The sequence below is a fragment of the Sciurus carolinensis genome, chromosome 2 (genome assembly GCF_902686445.1).
Source record: "Sciurus carolinensis chromosome 2, mSciCar1.2, whole genome shotgun sequence".
In the NCBI taxonomy this organism is placed as follows: Eukaryota; Metazoa; Chordata; class Mammalia; order Rodentia; family Sciuridae; genus Sciurus; species Sciurus carolinensis.
The window spans coordinates 172,068,411-172,095,706 of record NC_062214.1 but is presented as its reverse complement, the minus strand read 5'-3'; the positions used below and the strand labels follow the sequence as shown (position 1 = coordinate 172,095,706).

Below are 27,296 nucleotides of genomic sequence, written 5' to 3'. Positions count from 1 at the left end.
AGAACTTGTCCCAATACATACCAAAAATATTCTAAAGCTAAAGAAAATTACAACAGCATGATACTGGAGTTGAAATATACAGAAGGAACAACAAACAGAACTGACTGTCAAGGAACCTACCCATGCACATACAAGAATTTAGCAGTTGGCATTTCCAGATAGTGGGCAAAGGAGGCTTTTCAATAAATAGATAATTGTTTAGAGAGAAAAAAAAAAGTTTTGATGCCTGAACACATGTAAAAATAAACTCCAGGGGTTGGGTCTGTAGCTTAGTGGCAGAGTGCTTGCCTAGCATGTGTGAGGCACTGGGTTATATCCTCAGCACCACATAAAATAAACAAATAAAGGCATTCTGTCCATCTACAACTCAAAAAAAAAAAAAAAAAAGAAAAGAAAAGAAAAAAAACTCCTGATGGATTAAAAGCAAAAACTTTTTAAAACAGGGATGGCAATGTAGCTCAGTGGTAAAGTTCTTGCCTAGTATGTACAAGACCCCAGGTTTGATTCCCAGTACTACAAGAAGAAAAAGAACAAGACAAAGAAAATATAAGACTTTGTACAATCTAGAAGTAGCTAGGACTTTCTATATAAGATACAAAACACCAACATCACAACAATTTGACTAATAAAAACTTTAAAATTCTAGATAGCAAGGTTCATACTGCCAAACTAAGAAAATACATTCAATAGTTTCAAAACTGCATTGAAGTACGGTGTGGAAGCAGCAATCAGATTGCCTGGGTTTGACTATCTTGGCTGAAGTCCTCTGCTTCTTCCCTTTGCTGCGCCTCACCTTTCCTCCTGTTCTCCCCTCCTTCATAATCTTATCTTTCTTTCCTTGGGGGGGTTTATTCATTCATCTGTCAATGGACACTGGATTGCTTCTACCTTTCAGCTTTTGTGAATGTTGCTGCTATAAAAGCGGATGTACAAATACTAATTGTATTTTTTGAGGGGGGTAATAATTTGTTTTTTAAAGGCAAAGAGTAATAGAAGATTTTAAAAAACACATCAGTGCAAACAAATATAAAATGGAAAGTTATTTTCTTATCCCATAACCTCAGCTCCTTCTCTAAAGGTAACAACTATCACCAAAAATATTCTAGGCAAATATATGTATATGTAAATATACTTTGCTTTTTTCCCACTTAATAGTATATCTTGAAAATTATTCATTTTCAGCATATACAGGTAAGTTCTACCTCAGTTTTCCCTCTATGCATAGTATTTATTTATTTAGCTAGTCCACTACTGATGAACACTTAGATTGTTTCAATATTTTGCCCAAGCTATATCTCAATGCATGTTCTTGGTCTACCACCTTGGTCCATATATGTGAATATAAAGAACTCCTAAATACAGAATAGTTGGAACAAAGTAAATAAACATTTAAGATTATGATAACTATTGACAAACTACTTTGTTTCAGCAACAGTGTTTTAAGAATGTATGCTCACTATATTTGGGTGTTTTACATCACTGTCAAAACTCAAGTTTCTATATCTTAAAATGATAATTACATTATCTACTTGTGAATTTGAAAATGAGATAATGCATGTAAAGACCTTGCTACAAAGTTAAAAAATGGTAGCTGCACTGACAAATCAAACAATATTTCACAAAATGGCTAATTATTAGAAATATCAAAGAATGCACAGAATAAAGCCAGCAGAATAATGGGAAAAAAGTATATTTGATCAATTTCCAAAAGAGAAAACATAAATGATCAACATATAAAATGCAAAGTTGAAATACATATAAAGTTCAAATACCTACATAAAGTTATAACTGACTGGATAATACAAATTGAAACAACACCTCTGCAGTGTTTATGGACAAACCTGAAGAGTATATATCTGAAATGGACACAGGATTTGTAACTTTTCTTTTTTCTTTACTTGTTTATCCTTTTGGAGCATAGTTTTATTACAAGTTTCTACATAGAGAAAATCCATTCTTTAGTATACATGTATTGAAACATTACATGGTACACCATTAATATATACAATTTTATGTATCATTTAAAATTAATTTTTTAAAATGGGAAAAACTCCCATAATAATCCATTTTTGTCTATCATATTGGCAAATATTAAACATATAAATAGTACCTAATAACACTGAGGGTGGAGAAGATAATCCTCATCTGTATACCACCAATGGAAGTATAAACTAGCACAAGCATGTGGGAATAATTTGGATACCTATCAAAAATATAAATGAACAAGCTGGGCTCAGTAGCACATGCCGGTAATTCCAGTGACTTGGGAGGCTGACGCAGTAGGGTGGTAAATTAAAGACTAACCTTGGCAATTTACCAAGAAATTGCCTCAAAATAAAAAAATTAAAAGGACTAGGGATGTAATTCAATGGTAAAGCACTCCCTGGTTCAATCCTCAGGACTGCATGCATAAATAAATAAGAGAAAAATTTAAATGCACAAAACATCATTAGTGTTTCTACTTTTAAAACTCTATGTAAACACTTGAATAACTGTTGAAGGATATATGTGCAAAGATGTTAAATGCAGCATGATTTGTAATAGCAAAAAAAAAAAAAATTTGGAAATAATCTAAATGTCCAGTATTAAAGGAATACAGATATGTGGCATGTAGTAATGTTTTAGTTAATGACAAACCATACATGACAGTATATACTATATAGTTTAAGCTTATAGTAGGCTATACCATCTAGGTTTTGTATACATACACTTTATGATGTTTGCACAACTAAACAATGCATTTCTCAGAACATATCCCCATCATTAAATGATACATGAACACAGTTAAAGACATTTTTGTATATTAATACTGTGGAAAAATATACAACTATTAAAAAGTATGCATTAAATCTGCATGTATTGACATGAAGATATTCCTGATGTACTGTTGGATAAAAATGTAAAACTGAATAAAAATAAATAAATAAATAAAGGTATTATGTCCATCTACAACTAGAAAAAATATTTTAAAAGATATTTTTTAAAAAAGCAAAATTACAGAAAAACATATCTTGTATATTAGTACTATAAACAATATAACATATATAAATATATACACATATGTACATGCACATACAGATATCTATTTACTTTTCTGTGTTCAGAAAAAATTTAAAGTTCACAATTTTATTTCTGTTATCTCATAGACCTAATTGGGGTGGTAGGGAAATTCAAGAAGAATGACTTCCACATTATATTTCATATATTTATGAATTATTTATTTTTATAATGAACACATATTGTTTTTATATTAAGATTTAAACTTAAGTACTAGTTATAGAATTTTAATAAAACATTGAGTCAATATACATTTATAGAGTGCCTATTATATGTGTCAAGCACTATAATAGATAATGATGAAAAAAACTGATGAGATCATTGGTGGGGCTATATATATGAGAGGGAGAAAAAGAGAACAATGAATTTCAGATAATAATGAATAAGATAAAAAATAAATTGTAAGACCTAAGAGTTGCTCTCTAGAAGTTTCTTTAGATATAGGGAGGTAGGGTGGATGGGTCACCTGTAAGAAGGTGACAGCTGAGCTGAAAAATTAAGGTTAAGGAGGAGTCAAAATAGTGGAAATTCATGGTAACAGAGTTTTAAAGGCAAAGGGAACAGCAAGTACGAAGTTCCCCAGGTAGGAATGAACTTATCAAGGTCAAGGAAATGAAATATGGCCTGTGGCTACAGATTACAAACTAGAAGAACTCTATGAAATAAGACCAGAAAGGAAGGCAAAGGCCAGATCATATATACAAATGGGTTTATAATGTGTCTTAATAGTCAGTTTTCTTAAGTAGTCTGAAATGAACCACTTTCCTTCAATTTAAAATTTCACATTTCACATACTAATCATTTGTAGTTTACTCAGTCAGCTATTAAAATGTGTCTGGATGCATGATTCAGCTAGTATGTGAACCTATTTCAAGTCTGGCATCTGTACCCTTATGCATTTTTATTTCTCTTTAGTTTACACATAACAATTAAAGTTTTTGGACACACACACACAGCCCACAAATATGCCTGATACATCCTGGAAAGAGAACCAAGTGTTGGGTGTTATTGATAGGAGTATACAAAGTGAAGAAATTTATACAAGTGATGGCTCCGCCAGAGACTATCTCCATAATGCTTTTAATTCTGTATTTCTAAAACTTTGTGTTTTAAAACTTTTTGTCTGTAGGTATTTATTACATTTCATGGAAGAAATTACATACTGTAGCAATACTTGAGAATCTGGGATTTGGCAAATACCTGGGGGAAATACCTGGCAAATATCTGAGCATCTACCATATGGATCCTAAAAATTATGGGATACATTTATTACAAACTCTTCCTTTATTGATAATTCAAGGTACTGTTTAGGCTGAAATACAATAAATTCTAATTTTCTATACTATAATTTAATATTTTACCCTCTATGAATAATGTCTCTACATTTGAAATTTTTGCCACCTAAGACTTAAACAATGGAAAGTAAATATCCTTAAATTTACCAATCTACTTAGAACAACCCCTCCAGAAAAACAATTTTATTTTTTTTACAGATCATTAAGAATTTTACTCATCAATCCAATTAGAAAGCAAATAATTCAACTGTTGGTTATTGTTTGGGGAAAGAAATTTCTTTGACTTAATTCCAGAATTTAATTCTGAAGAATTTCTGAGCATTTTAAAAATTATTAGTAATACTTTATGTGGGTAAATAAACCCACAGAAGTGGAAATATAATTCAGAGACTGGCTAATAAATCCAAGAAAATTCCAAAATTGTACCTCTGAAAACTGACTGCTATTCAGGTGGTAAACTGTTCCTGCATGGGGAACGACCACTTTGGCCTGTCTGACTTTGAGGGATTACTGATGGAAAGCACCGCAGTTTCAACCCACTACTGTCCCTTATAAAGCACAAACTAGACTTACTGGTAGAGGTGAGAGGGCAGAAGTAAAAAAAAAAAATTTAGAATGTTTATGAATTATTTAACAACAAACACTTTTCTAAAAATATTATCCTTTGGGGAACAGATACAAAAAAAGAAAGAAGTTTTATCTTTCCAAAAATTGCCTATTTTCATAATATTGTTTCATCTGTTCTTTGGAAGGAAGCTGAAATAATCAGTAAATAAAAAAATAAAACATATTGTCAAAAAGAAAAAAATATAAATGCCTAATGTTGATACCAGGAAATGGAAAACCTCAAACGTTACTGGTAGGAATATAAACTGTTACTAACTTTACAAAGGGCAACTTGATATATATCACAAAAGCCTTAAAAGAGCCGAGCACAGTGCACACGCCTGTAATCCCAGCAGCTTGGGAGGCTGAGACAGGAGGATCTCGAGTTCAAAGCTAGCCTTAGCATTGGCGAGGCACTAAGCAATTCAATGAGACCCTGTCTCCAAAGAAAAATACAAAATAGAGCTGAGGATGTGGCTCAGTGGTTGAGTGCCCCTAAATTCAATCTCTGATATCCGCCCCCCAGCAAAAAAAAAGACACTTAAAAGAAATTCATACCTTTTGACCCAGCAATTTCATTTCAAGGAATTTATCAAAGGAATTATTCATGGATGTGTGCAATAATATAGCTAAAAGGAGACTCATAACAGAATTGATTATAACAACCCCAAATTAGAAATAAACTACATAATAAGTAACTGATTTAAATGAATTATGATACATCAATAAAACAGAATATCAAGCTGGGCTGGGGTGTAGCTCAGTGGTGCAGCATTTCCTAACATGTGCAAGGTCCTGGGTTTGATCCCAGCACCATAAAAATATAAAAAGGGAGGGTATAATTAGAATGTTAACACCTACTGCCTTCTCAGCCTGGTGTTCTTGCTCCTTGGTCAGCTCTGTAGTTTTACAGTCTATATCTCACTTCCACAGAGAGGACTTGCATCATTCCATCTTCTCTTATGCCTCATTTTTATTTATTCATTACCAGCTGATACATTATACAATTAGCTCTTTGTATATCTCCCTCAAATATAATGTAAGTTCTATGAGAACAAGGACCATTTTATAATCTGCTGTACCTCTAATGCCTTAATCAGTGCCTGGCTTCAAGTAGGCATTTGAGAAATATGTTGAATGAATTTGTTGAACAAATGAAATGGGAAAGTCAATTCTACATATTAAGTGAAAAGGGAGCTGCAAAACAATATGTACAGTACAATTTCATTATCTACATACCCACTGAAGGACAGAAAAAGAGACAAAAAGACATAAATAAAAATGTTAGCAGTGTTTAAATTGTCAGTGGTTTACAGATATTTTTAACTTGTTTTTTTTACTCTGCAAAGCTTCTGCAATTGACATTTTTATAATAAAAAAAAAGCGTGTGCCTTTTTTAAAGTAATAAATAGCAACCTACCAGTCCATTTAAGTTCTTTATGTTGTTTCTTCCTAAAGACAATATCCTCAAGTTTTCTGTAGTGGAAAAGAAGAAAGCATTTTGTTCATGAGAATCAAATTATACAATTGTTGTAAATCTAGTATAATAAAGCTTTAATAAGTTTTATATAATGAATAACCTCATTTGATGAGCAAAAAGGCTATTAATAAAAATAGGTAATCAAGTACAGAGTAACATTAATTTTTCTAAGGTAAGCACTGCAATAACCATAACGTCACATCATGCTCATATTACAATTAAAACTGATGGGGTATTTGGAATGCCTGATATTAAATTGCTGGCTGGTAAAATGTTAAAGATAAAAGTAAAGAAGAGGTTAACTTTAATTTTGGGAGCATATATGTTTCAAATATATATGAATATATAGTATCAGAAGTCACAAGGGAAAACAGAAACACATTATTTATGTATAGTTCCCCCTTACAAGCTGGGCAGTGGTGCACGCCTGTGATGCCAGTTACTTGAGAGGCTGAGGCAGGAGGATCCCAAGTTCAAGGTCAGTCTGGACAATTTAGCAAGACCCTGTCTCAAAATAAAACAAAAAAGGTTGGGATGTTGCTTATTGGTAGAGTGTCACTGGGTTCAATCCCCAGTACTCCAAAAAGAGAAAAGAAAAAAAAAAAAGTTTCCCTTTATTCCATGAAATATTAGAAGAGAAATGAAATAAATTTAGTATTTAAAAATCTTTTGCTTTTCAATATTTTAAATAATAAAATTGTGTTTTGATTAAAAAGAAAATGCCTGTTTTTATTTTTTAAAAGGATGTTTCTGGGCTTTTTGGTGATGTTGTTGCTGTTGTTGTTGTTGTTGATATAACTATGGGAAGAGAAAAAAGAAAATAGAAATAATGGTTGCCTTTAGGAAGGAAATGAGAGTCTCTGGTCAGAAAAAGACTTACTTTTCATCGTATCATTGTAATCTCTTTTGAACCATCTGAATAAAACCATGTGTGTATGTTATTTTTCCAAATTAAAAAAAAAAAAAGATTTCTAGTAAAATACAGGAAACCTCACTTCTGTTTCAAGAAAGTACTGTGAGTACTTTTGTATAAATAATACAAAATTACTTACAAATTAAACTTCTTATTTAATGTGGTAGTCACTACCCAAATATGGCTATTTAATTAAAATTAATTAAAATTAAAATTTAATTAAAATTTTAGTTTCTTGGTCACATTGGCCACATTCCAAGTGCTTAATTGCTCTATGTGGCTAGCAGTAACTATATTGGGACACTGCAGATGATTCTGATGGATGCACTATTCTGTAATGTAAACAATTCAATGGTAAGAACACAGATTGAATTACTTTGCAACTCTCTAGGTACACAAACGTCTTTGAATCTCAGTCTCACCAAATATGTGAGAATGTAAGTATCATAAGAATACATATATTAAATGATACAATTATCTAAAGTATTCAGTAAAATGCCTAATTTATGGAACATATACAATAAATAATGTGTGTACATCAGGCACATACAATTTGGGTTTTAATTTATTTAACTTAATAAATTATTTTAAACTCTCTTGAGAAGCATTGAACTTTCAGAACAAGGTATTTTAAGAAGGATCTAATTCATGTAAAATGGCTTAACCACTGAAATAAGACAACATGTTATGGACTAAATTGTATCCCCTTCAAAATTCTTATGTGTAGCTTCTATCTCCCAGTTACCTTAGAATGTATTTGGAGATAGGACCTATAAGGAGATAACTGAGGTAAAATGAGTTCATTCAGGTAAGCCCCAATCCAATATGACTGGTATCATTATAAGAAGAGGAAACTGGATCACAGATACAGAGGAAAACCATGTGAAGACAGAGGGAGAAGCCAAGCCAAGAGCCCTCTATAAGTCAAAGAAAGAGGCCTCAGAAGATATTAACTCTGTTGAAACGCTGATCTCAGACTTCTAGGCTCTGGAATTAAGAAAAAATAAATTTCTGTTGTTTAAGCCACACAGTCTCTAGGACTTTGTATTGGAAACTTTCACAAACTAATATACCCCATGTAATTATGAATTTGTGATTTACATAACAAATTATTCCTTAAAACTTCTTGATATAGAAAATGACAATTCTCTCTTTAGTTATTTCATGAAGAATCAGAAGCATATTAAGGGCTGGGGATATAGCTCAGTGGTAGCACACATGTCTAGTATCCACGAGGCCCTGAGTTCCATCCCCAGCACCATAAAAAATAATAATAAGGAAAAGAAAGATGTTATTCAAAAAAGTGTTGGTTCAATACATAGTTTTCAAACTGTGCCAGGAACGATAAGCACTCACAATATTACAGCAAGTAATAAAAATTCCTGCTGTCCTGAAGCTAATGTTGGGCAGACAATAAAATAAGAAAGTGTATAAGGTATAAGCAGTATGAAGGAAAAAGGAGATATGCAGATAAAAGGAATGAAATGACAGGGTAGGGAGCAGCTGACATTTTGATAGAGAGTCACTTCTAAACAAATACCCAAAGGAAGTGAAACAAAGAACTTTAAGTGAAAAGGCTCTGCAAGAGAACCACATCAGAAATGTTCACAAGACCCAAGAAACTACCTGAGAGAACGAAGGAAGAGAGTAACAGGACATGAAATGAGAGAAATAATAGGTCGTATAGGGGATATAAAAGAGTAAAGAAATTATCACTGAGTGCGGTGGTGCACGCCTATAATCCCAGCTGCTCATGTTAAGGTATGAGATGTCTATTAGACATTCAGTGGAATTCAGGCAACTAAATGTGTGAACCTAGAGTACAGAGAAGACCTCAGGACTAGAGATTTAAATCTGGGAGCCATTTGCATATAGGTGGTAAAGCCATGACCCTGGAAGAAATAATCTGGGGAGCAAGTGAGGAGAACAAAGAGAAAAGATTCAAGAACTGAATATGGCAGCACTGCAATATTTAAAAGCTGGGGACATGAAACTGGGAGGCCAGAAAGACAGAAGAAAATCAGGAGGATATGGTGGAACAGAAACCCAATACTGAAAGTGCTTCAAAGAGGAAAGAGAGCTGGGTGCAGTGGCACACACCTGTGATCCCAGTGACCAGGCAGGCTGAGGCAGGAGGACTGCAAGTTGAAAGCCGGCCTTAGCAACTTAGTGAGGCCCTAAGCAACTTAGCAAGACCCTGTGTCTAAACAAAATGTAAAAAAGGGCAGGGGATGAGAGGCTCAGTGGTTAAGTGCCTCTGGGTTCAACTCCCAGTACCACCCCAAAAACTGATTGATGAGGTCACTGGAGAAAATAAATGCAACTTCAAGATATTTAACTTAATATATAAAACTCTTTTTAAAATGCACATAAAATGGTAATGAAGGGCTCAAAAGATCTTAGGTATTGCCAAGAAGGTGAAAGGTAAATTATGGTATCAAAATTAATAGACTAAATGTTCTAATGTTAACACAATTATGTATTTTCCATATTTTATATGCTGCATAAGTAAGGTACCACTAGAAGGAAAACACTGTTGTTTTCTTCATACAAGGTCTTGATGGAAATCAAAACAGTGCTTTCAAGTTTTGTCTGTCTGTAACCTGGAAGAGTATAGGTTTTTGTTTGTTTTACCAAAGATACAAGAAAACAAAACTTAATTTCCAATCTTTAATATGAGATTATTAATACTTACAATATATAGTTTTTTAGTCATAGTTGTGGATATAGTCATGTTATACAGTTTTCCAGTCACAGTTTTGGTACAATAAATTATCCTTATGGTTATTCTTCCCTATAAACCACCTGTTAATAGGATATCTATGTATTTCAGACCTTTATGCCATAACATAATAGGTAAATTATTGTGTTCATGAAAGGATGGAGGTAACAGGCAAGCTAGAGACATAAATTCAGTCTTTCATAGGGATATGTTGGCTTCTCTTTGCTTCATAGTCACAGATAAAATGTATTTCCTAGCCATAGAATAAGGAAGTACTATTTATATTACACATACAACGAAAGGGAGATGAGTCAAGTGTAACAAATGCCTATATTCTTTCATTCTGTCTATAGCAGACATCAGTAATTGATCAAGGTACCCTTTTCCACTGAGTTTTGGGATGGATTTATCTATCTATCTATCTATCTATCTATCTATCTATCTATCTATCTATCTATCTACCTATCTATTTAATTATTTATACCAGGGATTGAACCTGGGGGCACTTAACCACTGAGCCACATACCCAGTCCTTTTTTATTTTTTATCTTGAGACAGAGTTTCACTGAGTTGACTAAAGCCTCACTAAATTCCTGAGGTTGGCTTTGAACTTGGAATCCTCCTGCCTCAGCCTCCTGAGGCACTGAGATTACAGGTACGTGCCACCGTGCCCAGCCCCAAGCCCCTTTTCTATTTTTTATTTTGAGGCAGGGTTTCACTAAGTTGCTTAGGGCCTTGCCAAGTTGCTGAAGCTGGTTTTGAACTTGTGATCCTCCTATCTCAGTCCCCCAAGTTGCTGGGATTACAAGTGTGCACCACTATGCTTGGCTGGGGATTCGTCTTAATATAATTTTCCTGCGAGTCACACACCAAATGACCAAAGTTAGAATATGAGTCAAAAACCATTGCCAATCCCACGTAGAAGGTCACCCTTTTCACTGTTAACATAGTCATATTTTTATGAAATGAAAAGCATATAATCATCATAATATATGTTTCAAAGTAGACTCAAGCAAATTACTTAAATTAAAAGAAATTGAGGCAGAAAATAAAATGAAATCTCCTAAATTTTTTAACAAGTCAGCAAAAAAATTAGAATGGGGGAGTCATTTTAAGTCCACTCTAAGATAATAGTTAACACTTCCCCCTCCAGTACTGTAAAAATATGGAATGCCAACTTTGATTTTCTTTCTTCTTTTTTTTTTTTTTTTTTGTGTTGGTGGGGTGGTGCTCAGGATTGAACTCAAGGTCTTTCACAGAGTAGACAAGCACCCTAAAACTTTATAGCCCCTGGAGTGCTAACTTTGAGAAAGAAAGGTATTATTGGGGAAGGGGTCTGGAATAGAAAAGATTAATAATATGTGATGCATGCCCTCAAGAAGCTCACTATCTAAAGAGTAAAACATATTCCCAACTATAATAGTGACTAATAGTTATTGAGAATTTCATCTGAACCAGGCGCAATTCTAAGTACTTCATGTATCCTAACTCATTTTGGTGGGAGTGGGTACTGGGGATTAAACTAAGGGGCACTTAACTACTAAGCCACATCCCCAGCCCTAGTTCGTATTTTATTTAAAGACAGGGTGTCACCGAGTTGCTTAGTGCCTCGTTTTTGCGGAGGCTGACTTTGAACTCGAGATCCTCCTGCCTCAGTCTCCCAAGCTGCTGGGACTTCAGGCATGCACCACCATGCCTGCCTCCTAACTCATTTAATCTTCACAAGAATTATATGAAGTGGATAACTATTAGTATAAGCCAAGGTAGACTACTATAAATATTCTCAAAGAAGAACTAATTATGACGATGGAAATTACGGAGGTTTTTTAGAAAGGGAAGTAACATTTGAATGTGGCATTCTTAATCTTTATTTCTTATAGGATTTTCCTATTATAGGAGGGGGCTGCTCTCCATGAAAAGCACTGCATTAATAAATACACAAAGTCATAATAAAAGAATGGTATGTTGGGAGTGAATAGAGTGCTATAAGTTTTTAAAAATTTTTTTTGGGGGGTACAAATTTTTAGATGACTTTCGACATTAAGACGTTAGGTCTTTGTGGGGTGTGGTGGTGCATGTCTGTAATTCCAGTAACTCAAAAGGTTGAGGCAGGAGGATCTGATTTCAAAGCCAGCCTCAGCAACTTAGTGTGACCCTACTCAACTCAGCAAGACCCTGTCTCTAAATAAAATACAAAAAAGAACTTCAGATGTGGCTTAGTGGTTAAATGCCCCTGGGTTCAATCCCTGGTACCCAAAAATAAAGGACATTAGGCTTTCACTAAGCAAAGGAGAACCATTAACAGGTCTTGGATCTAGGAAAATGATATAAAAATAATATTTTTATTTTTTATTTATTTTTGGTACTGAGGACTGAACCCAGGGGTACTTAACCATATCATACCCAGCCCTTTTTATATTTTTATTCTGAGACAGGGTCTCACTAAGTTGCTTAGCACCTTGCTAAACTGCTGAGGCTGGCTTTGAACTTGTAATCCTCCTGCCTCAGTCTTCTGAGCTGCTGGGATTGCAGGCATGCACCATCACATCTGGCAAAAATAATATTTTTAGAAAGAAAACTCTCGTATCGGTGATAAAGTTTAAATGAACAACAGAAAGAAGAAAAGGAGATCGATTAGGAGTCATCACAAAATTCATAAGGTAGTTTTTTCCTAACTATGGGAAATGATCCATTAATGAGTTCTAAAATCAACTTGGTTGTGGTCAACATTAAGAAAAAAATCAAATTAAAAAAATACATACTGGACCCTATGCTATAAGGGTTCATATTGTTTTGTAAACTCTATTCCAGTTTAGATGTGTATGTATATATTTGGTATGTATATTCATATGAGTATATAATAAATTTATATATATATGTCTTACTGCAGAAAGTGGTAAAAATGTTTGATAAACATGATCTAAGGGGAAGCTAATGAGGTTCTAAATTCAAGTTGTGGCTCCTTGAAAAGGAAAAGCAACAAATTATTTGAAAGTTCCTTCGAAGAGTAGAATTAATAGGACTTAGTGATGAATTGGGTATATGCTTTAAATGAAGAAAAGAGAGAATATGAGAGAGAGAGAAGAACTAAATAATGATTCTCCCAAAGATAGTTATACCTTAATCCCTAGGATCTGCGAATGTTACCATAAATGGCAAAAAGGTACTTTGTAGATACGATTAAATTAAGGACCTTAAGATGGGAAAATTGTCCTCAGTATCTGGGTGTGGCCTAAATGCAATCACATGTGTCCTCACAAGAGGGAGGCAGAGATTTGATCTGACACAGACAGAATGGGAGAAGTCAGTGTGATGGCAGAGATTGGAGTGATGTAGTCAGAAGCCAAGAAAATGGAAAGAGGGTCATAAAGAAAAATGAAATTATGTCATTTGCAGGAAAATGGATGGAACTTGAGAACCTTCGGTTAAGCAAAATAAGCCTAATTTAGAAGGTAAAGGATCATATGTTTTCTCTCATATGTGGAGACTAGTGAGGAAAAAGGAAAAGAATGGTGGAGAGTGGCAGATCTCATGAAAATTAAAGGAACATAAGTAGAATAGAGAAAAGGGACCAGGGAGAGGGAGAAGAGGAGGGAAAGGGAAAATATTAGGGAATGATATTGGCCAAATTATACTGTTAAATTGTGTGCATGTACAAATTATGTACAACTATAATGTACCAGTAAAAAAAAAATGTGGAAAAAAGAGAAAAATTTAAAAATGGAAGAGGCCCAACTACTCTGGAGGTTGAGTTAGGAGGGGCAGGTTGCCTGGGCAACTCAGCAAGATCCTGTCTCAAAACAAAAAATAAAAATGACTGAAAAGTAGCTCAGTGGTAGAGCACCCCAGGGTTCAATCCCAGTACTTAAAAAAAAAAAAAAAAAAAAGAGAGAGTGGGGAAGGGAGGGGAGAAAAGAAAAAAGAGAAGAGAAGGAAGGGGGAAAAAAAAGAAAATGGAGGAGGCAAGAAAAAGATTTCCACCTAAAGCTTCTTATGGAATGTGGCTTATGATATTTGGGCCAATGAAACTTATTGTAGGTTTTTGACCTCCCAAACTGTGAGCAAATAACTTTCTGTTGTTTTAAGTCATCAAGTTGTGGCAGCAATTGTAAACTAATTGAGAGTCAGAGGCCTTGGGAACTGAGAAGGTGGAGATGTCATTAACAAGAATAAGAAACCAGGAGGAAAAAAGAGATGGTGAGGGATTTCATTTAAAATATAACAAGTTTGAAATACACACAAGACAAATCTAAACAAAGAAATAAATACACAACAAAAATCTGATTTTCTATTTAAAGTATTTCAAGTATGACTTTATAAAAATGTTAAAAGATTATTAAAATGTACAAGTGTCATTTTCTTTGGATAATCAAACTTAAGATACATGGTTTTACATTTTGTCATCTGACAATTACTGTGGCTAAAACACGTGCCATGCCAGATGAGCTCATGCCTGTAATCCCAGTGACCTGGGAGGCTGAAGCAGGAGGATTGCAAGTTTGAGGACAGCCTCAGCATCTTAGGGAGGCCCTATGCAACTTAGTGAGAACATGTCTCAAAATAAAAGTAAAAAAGGATTGGGGATGTGGCTTAGTGGTAAAGTACCTCTGGGTTCAATCCCCAGCACCAAAAGCAAAACAAAAACCAAAAAAAAAAAACAAAAAAACAACAACAACAAAAAATCCAACAAACCAAAAAACCAAAAACAAAAAAAGGAAAGAAAGAAACAAAGAAACAGGTGCCAGCCTCTAGAATTACAGTGTCTCTGGAATGTTTATCCCAACAACTAGAAAATTCAAGAACCATCTGTTACTGTGGATCACTTACTTAAGCCATTCAGGTTGGCAATTTTTTCAATGCAGTTTGTAGACAGTGAAAGCTTCCTTCAAAAGAACAAAGAAAAAACTTGAATTAACATGAAGAACTTAAATAGTATATTAAAAATTATTCCTCAATAGTAGTTCCCATAGAACATAATATTTAAATAATTCGCTTTTTTACATTGAATTCTTTTCCCACATTCAGTCATGGAATTAATTTGTTTTTGAAATTATCCCCCCCCTTTGATTATAAATGTTAATACGCACTCATCGTAGGAAATTTAAAAAATCTTTTTGAGGCAGTTTGATGTTATCTATTAAAATTTTTAATGCATGTGTTCTTTGACCCAGTATTTTACTGCTAGGAATACATTCCTACTAGAATACAAAGATGAATGCCAAAAGATATACAAACTAGATTATTTGTTATATGATTATAATAGCAAAAAAACCTAAAAAAGTCTGTCAACTTTGTAATAGATAACAAAATACTATGCTGATACTAAAAAAATGATTTTGAGCTATAGATATTGACTTGTAAGGGGCTGGGGAGAAAGCTCAGCTGGTAGAGTGCTTGCCTTGCAAGCACAAGGCCCTGGGTTCAATCCCCAGCACTGGAAAAAAAAAAAAAAAAAAAGACAGATAATGACTTGTGAAGATGTCCATGATATAAGTTGAATTCAAAAACCATCTTGCAAAACAATATATTTCATACAACTTCAATAAAACAAAACAAAACCCAACCCACCAAAACAGAACTGTTTATGCATTTGTAAAGATACATTTTTTCATGTGTTAAATCTTTAGGAAATGTCTATTAAAAAAATGTAATGTCATATGTAATCCTAATTGGTACACGCTCCCTAGAGATGCATACTTTTAATAGTTTGCATATATTTTTCTACATATATTTTAATTATATGAAAACAAAGTTTTTAAAGGGAACATAGTTATACATTCTTCCATGATTAAAATGTTTAGTATCTTAGAAATTTCATGCAAAACATATAATAATAAAGGTTAATTTTGTTGAACATTTAATGTGTGCCCACTATTATTCTAAGCAATTTACATGTATTATTTTAATAATCACAATTTTCTGAAATAAATATTATTATTATCCACATTTTACAAATGAAACTGAGATACAAAGGTGTTAAGCAATTTCCCCAATATTACCTGGCCACAAAGTGGCAGGTCCAAAATTAAAATCCAGGTAAGTTTGATGCTAGAACATGTGTCTTACCCTCATATTTGACTTGAAGAGGAATTATTCATTTTTTTATCTGTTTGAAATAGCAAAAGTAATTACTATATAGTTTTCACCAAATCTGTACATATTCTAATTAACCCCCATTCCTGAGACCTACCAATGATAAACAAAGTGCCTTTAAATCTAGGAATATTATTGGAAAATAATTCTTTAAATCCTTTTTAGGCAGCTTTCTCAAAGAGATTGTCAGCAAAAATATGAACAAGTTAACTCTTTCTAAATGGTTTCTGAAGGTTTTTGCATAGGGTACAAGATCTTCTCTAGTTTGTTTACCTTTTGGGTGGTTTAATGACAAAAAAGATCATCCTAGAAGCCAAAATAGAATCCCAGGTAGATTTTTATGTAAGCCCATATGTTTTCATCACAATGAATGAACTGCACACAGTAAGTACATATTTGCTTTTCCCTTTAATCCCAAAGATAGATATGAGGAATATTACAAATGTGTTCACAAATATGTGTTCACAATTATGTGTCCAAGAACCACCCAACTGCCTACTGTAGAGATTCTTAGATTTCATTAGTAGTCTGATTTTATAAAATTGGGATGGAGCTTATCTCCTGCAGAAAGTACATGTGGTGAAGGAATCCCACTTAGAGAAACACCATGAAGAAGGCAGAAAGAACTTTTCAGATACTTCAGGGCCCTGACAGGAGACACTGGGGTCTGAAAACATGAGGTGGCACTGCATAACTACCTCAAATTAGCATACAATCCTGCTAAAAATGGAGTAGAATATTTATTTATTTATTTTTACATGGACTTTTTTCCCTTTTTTTATTATTTTTTGATTCATTGTACACAAATGGGGTACAACTTTCATTACTCTGGCTGTACAGGAAGTAGACACACTGTTACATGTACATAGGGTAATGATGTTTGTCTCATTCCATTATCTTTCCTTCCCCCTGCCCACCTCTCATTTCCCTCTACACATCCATCTTTCCTACATTCTTCCCATGCCCCCTCCCCCGCTGTTAGGTATCATCATCCACTTATCAAGAGAAAACATTCAGCCTTTGGTTTTTTGGGATTGGCTTATTTCACTTAGCATGATATTCTCTAACTCCATCCATTTACCTGCAAACACCATAATTTTATTCTTCTTTATGGCTGAATAATATTCCATTGTATATATATACCACAGTTTTTTTTTATCCATTCATCTATTGAAGGGTATCTAGCTATTATGAATCGAGCTGCTATCAACACTGATGTGGCTGCATCACTGTAGTATGCTGCAGAATTTATAAAGAACGCAAAAAACTTTACACTGAGAATACAAATAACCCAATCAATAAATGGGCTAAGGAAATGAGCTGACACTTAACAGAAGAAGATCTACAAGCAATCAACAGATATATAAAAACATGTTCAACATCTCTAGTAATAAAGGAAATGCAAATCAAAACTATGCTAAGATTTCATCTTATCCCAATTAGAATGGCGATTATCAAGAATACAAGCAACAATAGGTGCTGAAGAGGATGAGGGGAAAAAGGTACATTCATACATTGCTGGTGGGGTTGCAAATTGGTGCAGGCACTCTGGAAAGCAGTGTGGAGATTCCTTAGAAAACTTGGTATGGAACCACCATTTGACCCAGCTATCCCACTCCTTGGCCTATAACCAAAGGACTTAAAATCAGCATACTACAGTGAGTAGAATATTTAGAAAATAAGTTAAAAGAAATTAACATAGGTCTGATAATTGAAGTCATGGGAAACAGGATTACAAAATAAGTATAATTTGATCCCAATTAGAATTTTTTTTTTTTAATTAGCCTGGTGTGGTGGCACATACTCCAGCTAATAAGGAGGCTGATGCAGAAAAAACAAAACTTCAAGGCCAGTCTTGGCAATTTAGTGAGACCCTGTCTCAAAATAAGAATGAGAAGGGCTGGGGGGATATAGCTCAGTGGAAGAGTACCCCTGACCCCTGGGTTCAATCCCTAGTACTGGGGGGAAACAATTAGAAGACTATATCAAAATGCTAACATTGGTTTCACAAGATACTGCAATTTAGGTTGATGTTAAAAGTTTTTGTTCTTTATATTTCCTGGATGTTTTGAAATGTAATTTTAGGTTTTTTTTAAAATGGGTATCTCTTGGGTAATCAGTAAAAAATTGCAGTTCTAACTTTGATAATTTTACAAAAAGAGTAGTCAACTCAAATGGCAGAGTAATAGTTGATTCTGTTGTTTAGTTTCTTCCAAAAAATTAGGAATTTTCTATTTCCAAACATAATATAAAAACTGTATTGAAAAATACTGAACAGTTCAGTATCATTCCATTAATAATCCTATAATCCAGTAATCTTTCACAGTTAGCCTCCCCAAAGCAAGAATTTCAATAAACAAACAAAAATATGAAAATCACAGAAAACAAATATATTCTAGTGTGTTTAAGAAAAAGAAGGAAAACTAAATAGCAACACTAGAAGGATGAAAAAAGAGAACTTACTCGCAATTAGCAAGTGTGGACAAGGATGCATCCATCTTCTCTATTGGGGGAATCTGGGCATAAAGTTTTATCTCTTTGGTTTCAGATGGCCTCTGACCAGTTTTCTCTTCCTATGAGAAAAGTTAATTTGGAACAAAATGATCCCTGGTTATGATGTAAAACAAAAGAGGAAAAATTTCCAAAGGACTTTCAAGGTTTACTTCAAGACAATTTTTAGAACTTTAATAACTATTTTATAATTATTCATCACTTACTGGACCATGTACATGCTGACCCTAAAAACCAGGCTTTTACATGGCTCAATCAGATAACTGTCAGGTCCCTAGTGAAAGGAAATAAGGAAAAAAGAAAATAACTTATATTTTTGTTTTATTTAAAATCCTTTGTCTACCTATTTCCAGATGCAGAGGCACATGCCTGTAATGCTAGCAACTTGGGAGGCTGAGGCAGGAGGATTTCAAGTTTGAGGTCAGCCTCAGTGACTTAATGAGACCTCAGCAACTTAGCAAGATCCTGTCTCAAAATGAAAAATAAAAAAGGACTGGAAATATAGCTGAGTGGTAAGGTCCTTGGGTTCAATTCCCAGTACAAATAAAAAGTCTATCAGGGGTTGAGGTGGTGGTTCAGTGGTAGAGCGCTTGCCTAGCACATGTGAGGCACTGGGTTCAATCTCAGCACCACATAAAATAAATAAATTAATTAAATAAAGGTATTGTGTCACATATAACTAAAAAAATCTTTTAATGCCTATCAATTAGTAAACAAAAACTTTTTCCTAAAAAGAATTCCTTGTCACCAAAAGACCTCTTCTTAAATATCAGATTCAGACTTGTAAGATTCTTTCATCTTCTTTTTTTCTATACTTATTTCAGCCTGAGTTAGAACCCTAAATACTAAGAAATTTTAAAGATATTCTCTTTACTACACAGCTGAGATCAAAGCTATCTGTTCCACTCTAATTCACTAAATCCTATCTTAGTATTTAATTTCAGTATTACGCACACAATTTAAAATTTAATTACCAGTACAAGCTGCCTATTGATATTTTCCAAGCACCTCATTAACCTAGAGTTAGTTCTCTCTCTCAGACATAACTTGAAGCTCAGGGACCATTTCCTTTGCCCTCCTGTGTTTTCTGTAACCTTGTGAAATGTAACATACAAAAGAGGATCGTTTAAAAAAAATCAACTCATCACACATCAACAACAGAAAATATACAATCCATTGAAAGGAGATCTAACATACATCTACTCAGTATTTTTGTGTTGCACATTTGTAGGTTAGAGGAAAGGAAACTGAAACCCTATAGATCTTCAACAAATGACAGATTGCCATTGTGGCAACACAGATGAGCCAGGAGGACTCATTCATTTTAAGTGAAATGTTACAGGAACAGAAAGACAATACTGCAGGTCCTCACCCATTTATGGAAGCTAAAAAAGTTGATCTCATAGAAGTCCACAGTAGAATAGTGGTTACCAGAGGCTGGGAAGAGTAAGGGGGAGGGAAGTACAGGGAGAGGTTTGGTTAACAGGTACAAACCTACAGTTAGATAGGAGGAATAAGTCACAGTTGGGTGACTATAGCTAATGATAATTTATTATATATTTCAAAATAACTATAAGAAAGGATTTTGAATATTCTTAGCACAAATGAATGATAAATGTTTGAGGTGGTGGATATGCTAATTACCTTGAATCGATGATTCTACATTACATACATATATCAAAATGTCACATTGTATCCCATAAATATGTACAATTGTGTGCCAATTAAGAGCACTTTTAAATGTTAAAAATTAATGTGAAAAAAGCATTGAAAAAGTGAAGTTGATGGAATCTTAACATCAAAGACTGATGACCATAAAGTAAACTAGAAATGGAATCTATAAACTGAAACAAATCACTAGTTATTTTAAGTAAATAAGATAAAAATCCTAAAATTTAATCCAAGAAAACCAAATATGAGTCTTCTCATACTTTTTATCTCTAACAAAACATATCTTATTAAATATTTAACCAAACAAATAAAATATTAAAATAAATTTATAAGCATTAAAATAAGAATTCAAATATTTCATTATTTTATCTACTTTTGCTTATTTTTCCTAGACACCAAATCTTCTAGAAGACTTTTTTCCAAAGCCAAACTACAAGAGTAAAGAGTACCTTGTTATGTAACAAACTACATAGCACAGACAAATAAGTTGTCCCTGGGCACAGAAATTAAGGTGCCATCTTTGTACTCTATGGAAATACTATCTATAAATGCTGACATAATATTCAAACTATAGAACATTAATATTCAAAATACTCACTGTTAAAAGGCTCATGTTAGTTAATTCAGGAATGCTCAGAGGGGAAAGATCAGATTATGAGAACTGTAAATATCAATGGATTTAAATCCATTTTATGGATTAATAATTTCAGTAGACTACTGGGTGGATTATGTAGGCAGTGAGGGCGGCTTGGAGGAAGCATTTCATTAGAGCATGCCTTTGGGGATTATATTTTGTCCCTGGCTCTCCTGCTGTGCTTCCTGGTTGCCAAGAGTTGAGCAGCTTTCTTCCATTATGCCTTTCTGCCATGATGTTCTGCCTCACTTTGGGCCCAGTGCAATGGAATTGACCAACCTTGAACTGAATCTTTGACACCATAAACCCAAAATAATCTTTTCTTCTTTCAAGTTGTTCTTGTCAGGTATTTTGGTCACAGTAATGAAAAGCTGATTGATACACTTATGGTTTATATATAAGGCATGTTTTTTACAATATATTTTCCCCTCTAATGTTACTACATACTTAAGTGTTTTTACTGCATGTATTTTCAGTTGTTCATGTGTGATTTACATTGATCTATATTGGCTGTCTCTGTTCTAACCTCCGCTGTCTCTGTTCTAACCTCCAACAGGCTAAAACTATCATCTGATTAAAGCCTAGACAATCCGTTGCATTTACTACTCTATTACTTGAAAATGACTGATAAAACTGGAAAAGAAAATGGACTATAACACAAAGGTTCCAGCCATTTTATAGCAATAAGTGAATCAGCCTTTTCATATTCATACTTTCCAGTGGTCAGAATTTTTTCACTGAAATTTCTGTTAAGATATTTGAGGGGTGCAGTTTAATAAAACAGCACTTGCCTAGAATGCACGAGGCCCTGGGTTTGATTCCCCAGCACCACAAAAGCAAAACAAAACAAAATAGATTGATCCCATGTATAGTTTGACCAGAATATTACCGCTATCGTAACTAAGGTATTGCTATTGATACAATATATCAATTTTAGATTTTCCCAAATTTACTAGTACTCACTTACATGTATGAGTGAACATGTGTTTGTATCTTTGTATTACTTCCAAACAATTTTATCACCTGTATAAGTTCATGTATCCACTATCACAGACAAGATAGCTGAACAGTTCCAATATCACAAGGATACCTTGTATTGAATGGTCGGATTTAAATAACTATCCAAACTTTCCTTGTATGGCTTCCAAAAGAAGGAAAAACTCATATACTTACCCATCTGGCTAGGGCTTCCTTGATTGTTGTTGCTTTTGCCTTAAAAGAAATAAAAAAGAAAAGAAAAAGAAAAAAAAGAAGAGGAAGAAGAACAAACAGGCTGTTTTTATTGGTGTGATTTATTGATTCAATTTTCATGCAATAATCATTAGCTTGGCTTCTACCTTTAAAAGGATTAATATCTTTCTTTGAGACTTCATAGGTAGAGGGTATTTTTAATGATTTCTTTATAGACCTCTTTAAAAAAATAAGGAAATCACTATGTAATACTCATTCATTTCACTTCCATTTGATTTACAAAAAATATATAACTTTCAACACTTGATATTAAAACATATCTTATTTCACTGATTCCAAAATCTACATCTTCTTTTACATTTTAATATTGAAATTTGCGTGCATCTTACAATCAGGAACAATTTACAATTGCTGTGGTCAGATGACAATGGCAAAATTTTATAAAAATATTAACAATTTTATTTCATACACATATACTCCTTTTCATGTTTGCAAAGGATGACATGATAAAAATCTACATGTCTAAGTCTTTTTAAAAGAATTCCATCAATAAGCACAAAATAAAAATTCTAAAAGATAAAAAAATTGTCATAGTTCAATTTCAATGTATTTTTATTACTATAAGATAAAATAGTGTGCCTTATAATCAACATCTTAGATTCAATTCAATATATTTAAAACTTTGAAGGCACATGAAGATGTCCTTAATGAATTACTACAGAAGTTCATTAAAAAAGAGGACTATCAAAAGTTTTTGAAGCAATATCAAAAGCAATATCAAAAGTTTTTGAAGATACCACTGTTTCTAGAAAGTAAAGACATGTTGTATAATAAATAACCTGTGTATCCAAAGGAAAACTAAAAGACAAAAAAAATTCAAATTTGAGGAATACTGCACTAGGGAAGAAATCTGTATTTTCAAATGCATTTATCACAAAACAAGAGATAGAAAAAAAGTGAGCTAATAAGTACTTAAGACATTTTTTTAAAGTACATATTGCAAACCCAAAGAAGAAATACAAAGAAAGAAGTCAATGAAAAGCAGAACAGGAGGGGAAAGAGTAACAAAACTAAACGTTGGTTCTTAAAATCTCTTGCAAGCAAGACTAGGCAAAAATAAGATACATAGAAATTTAAAATACAAAATGAATAAGGGGAAATAACTAGATATCACAGAGATTTTTAAAATAAGCAAAATTTGCAATAGTTTTAAAACCTAGATGAAGTATTCATTTCTAGAAAAACATAAAAATGTGAAAACTGTCACATGAAAAAATCAGAAACTTTGAATAGAACAATACTATTGCAAACATTAAAATGATAAACAGGGCTGGGGTTGTAGCTTAGTGTAGTAACGTGCTTTCCTAGCATGAGCGAGGCACTGGGTTTGAGCACCACATAAAAATAAATAAATAAAATAAAGGTATTGTGTCTATCTATAACTAAAAATTTTAAAAAATGATAATCAAAGAGATTTACCCTCAACCTTCTTCCCTAAAGCTCCAAGTCTAGATGGTTTTACAAGTGAACTGTAACAAGCTTTCAAGGAATATTCCTTGTTATACAAGTTGCTTCAGAACCCAGAGAAAGAGGGAAAGCTGCCAACTTATTTTGAGGCTAGTATAACCTTGATGGCATAACTACATAAAGAGTCCTCTTTACTTTTCAACACAGATTTGGAAAGTCTGGATAATATTAGATCTCTCCAAAGTTAATGATGTACAATGACCATGATCAAGAGGAATAGTTTATCTCAAAAGCACAAAGAGCATAACAGAAAAATTTCAATGTGTAAATAATTAATGGGTTAAAGTGGAAAATCATGTTTATTTCAATAAGTGTAGAAAACACTTGATAAATTTCTATATCTGATATTAAATTTTAGCTCACAATTAAAGGGAAATTCCTACTTGATAAAAGTTATATAGCAAAAATCTGCAACACCATACTTGGAGAAATTCATTTATTTCAGCAACTATTCTGTGAGTATCTACTACGTGCCAAGCATTCTTTTATGTGTCTTTGACATGCTGAATTAAACAAAGATTCCTTCCTTCATGAAACTTATATCTGCTAAAGGGGACAAAAGGAAATTAAGTACTTACAAATAAATTGTGTAATATATTAGAAGATAACAAATTATCAGATTTAAAAAAAAAAACTCTGAGCTTGGTAAGGGGTATCAGAAAGTATATGTGTATGTGGAGGGTATTTATTTTAAATAAGGTAGCCAAAATGGGCCTAACTGAAAAGGTGACATTAAAAATATTCCCTTCAAGGTCCCAAAAACATCAAGGATGCACATTATCACTGCTACTGTTTACTATGGTTTGAGAGATCTTAATAAATGTTATAACAAAAGAAATACAAAGTGGAATGATTAAAAGGAGGAAATTAAACTGTTACCATGTGGAGATGATAATCTGTAAAGGAAACCCAATAGAATAAACTGGTAAGTATTAAAGTAAACACAATCAGCAAGTGCAGAACACCACTGATAAAGTTAACAGTAAAATTATGAGAAGATATCTTCCACTTGAAAGCAATGAAAGACTATTATAGCATTTAGCATACACAAGGAAATCCTAAATTTTACAAATAAAAATGGAAAAATTGTCAAAAATATAAACAGACAATTCACAGAAACTAAAACCTAGGTAATATTAAGAGGTGTTTGAACTCACTGAAAATCAGAAAAACTCAAAAGTAAAACAACTAGACACTAAGATACATTTGCAGATTAATAAAAGTGAGAAAGTTGGTAAGAATGCAGAGAAAAACATTTCTTCGCTGGAGAAAGTAAAAATTGTTCCAGTCATTCTGGAAAGCAGAGTGACTGTGCCTAGGGAAATTAAGTATGCATAAACCCTATGACTGAGCAATCCACTCCTAGCTGTATTTCCCAGAGAAATCCTTGCATGCATGAGCTCATAAAAAGACACATAAAGAACACTTTCACAACATTGTAAAAAGAGAAGCAATCTAGTTGTCTACGATGGCAATAAAAGTTTTTACCAAACACTGGTTTCCCTTAATAGGTAGTAGGAGTCAAAAACTCAAATTCCTAAAGGACCAAATGGATATCATTAATTGATAAACCTGGGCCGGTAAGGGTAGAGCCCATGTAAAGAACATAACTTCTACTTGGCTGCAGACAACTCTTGGCTGATGGGATTTGGGGAAACGAATTATCCTAACATCGTATTTCTTTAAGTACAAAATTCCACTAATTTTAACACCTTTGTTTCATGTACCATTAAGAAAGAAAAGATGTTGCCAATTATGAGATACTGTATTTCAATAATACTAAAATGTGAAAAAATATGTCCAATGTTGAAACATTTTTTAGAGAAGTCAGAAGTTTTAATGTGAAATATTATCTTTAAAAAAATTTTTTTTAGTTTTAGTTGAACACAATACCTTTATTTTATTTATTTGCATGTGGTACTGAGGAACAAACCCAGTGCCTCACACGTGCAAGGCAAGCGTGGACCACCGAGCTACAACTATCTTTTTAAGCTACTTAAATTTTTTTTTTAAAAATACTATGTGGGCCTGTATTTATGTCTATCTATCTATCTTTCTATCTCCTGGTGCTGGGGAAGGAACCCAAGGATTCACACATACTAGGTAAACTCTACCCCTGAATTATACTCCCAGTCCCAATACTTTTTCATCAACATCTCCATCCAGCAGGACAATCACATATAAACCTTTTCAAACTACTAGCTGGAATTACCAAGTAGGTAAGCAAAGCAGTGCACACTTTAGGAGCTGAGAAGCATCACTAGACAAAATCATTACTTCATAAAATCTCTGATTGGACAAAACCGCTGGTAAAGTTTAAGCCGAAGGCAGAATGATTTCTCTAAGTGTAGTGGGACACTCCCCAATTTTAGAATCACTTGAGATGCACTGTTGAAATACACATTCCTGAACACCCAATCATATTAAAAATTCACAATATGCATTCCAACAAGCTCAAACTTATGCATACTGAAATCTGAGCTACACTGCCCTAGTATGTTCCATCAGCGTTACCTAATAACTGCATTTAGAGTCATTCGGAGGGCACTGTGGTACCTCACAGGTTATGGATACTGCTGCGGATCGGCGTTACACGGACCCCTCTGGTAACCAGCCCGCGCCCCCTCCGTCTCACCAGGGGGTGGGGAATTAAAATTACTGCTATGTAAAAAGCTATCTTCATCCACATTCCCCTTCCCAAAATCTTTCGCACTCTAATCCTTTTTTCCCAAGAACTTCCCGCTTTTCGCCCTCCCTGTTCTTCTGCGGGGGGCCCGGAGGGGGGGCCCTCTACTTAACCCAACTTCCAACCAGCCCCAGGCCGCCTTCACCCCAGACCACCCGTTGCCAGGGCTCTCCTTTCGCCTCAGGCCTCGGACTCCACGGAGCCAACATCCGCTATCGACTCCCTTCCGCTGTTCGAGGACCCCGTCGCCCTTGACGCTCCACAGTCACCCTTTTCCAGTCCCAACCACATCTCAGCTTTGGCTAGGAGGCCCGGAGGGTACTCACCATTCCGGCGGTTGCTACTGTCACTGCTCCGGTTGCTAGGGCCCGCCGGGGTCAGTGCGCATGCGCAGCGCTCGGCGCTCTCGGCGGACGCCTGCCCCGGCAGCGGTCCTTCCTCTCCGCCCTTGGGGTGGCGCGAGCGGGGCATTGTGGGACGGCGCGGCGGGCCGGGGTCCTCCCGCCAGGCTGCCACTCACCGCCCAGCGGCCGAAGGCTGGAGAGCTTAACCGTCTCGGGTGGCGGGGAGGTGTGCTTTTACCTTCCAAAAGCATTGTCATCCGATCTGGAGTGACGTTTAAATCTTCAAAACTTCCCGATAGCATTTGCCGTTCTCATAAAAGAACTTTCAAAATTCCTTTCCCCCAACGACCGCCTTTCCCGTTCTTTTCTTAACCGGGGAGAATAAACTACCTACTGTGTGTAATTTGCCTGGCAATCCGAGAATACCCAGAGTTAAACTCGACAGAATTTGTTTCTTTACCCCAGGTCCTCCAGGGAACCAGAGGCTCCCTGAAAGCTGGGCTTCCAACTTAAATGATCACAAAATGTTGCTTTTACATAACTGAGGTGCCCCCCTCCGTCCCGCC

General features: G+C 34.4%; 1 protein-coding gene across 1 annotated transcript in view; it reads right to left on the bottom strand.

Annotated features, from left to right (window-relative positions):
* Positions 1 to 26,810, bottom strand: part of Dnal1 (dynein axonemal light chain 1) — a 41,304-nt gene extending 14,494 nt beyond the window's left edge. Inside the window, exons 1-5 of the mRNA XM_047541258.1 lie at positions 26,713 to 26,810; positions 22,156 to 22,194; positions 18,630 to 18,739; positions 14,901 to 14,956; positions 6,379 to 6,434 (exon numbers count right to left, since the gene is read on the bottom strand). Of these exons, the coding sequence (XP_047397214.1) occupies positions 6,379 to 6,434; positions 14,901 to 14,956; positions 18,630 to 18,739; positions 22,156 to 22,194; positions 26,713 to 26,715 (264 nt within the window). The 5' untranslated portion in view covers positions 26,716 to 26,810. The remainder of the gene's footprint in view (positions 1 to 6,378; positions 6,435 to 14,900; positions 14,957 to 18,629; positions 18,740 to 22,155; positions 22,195 to 26,712) is intronic.
* Positions 26,811 to 27,296: the final 486 nt, after the last annotated feature.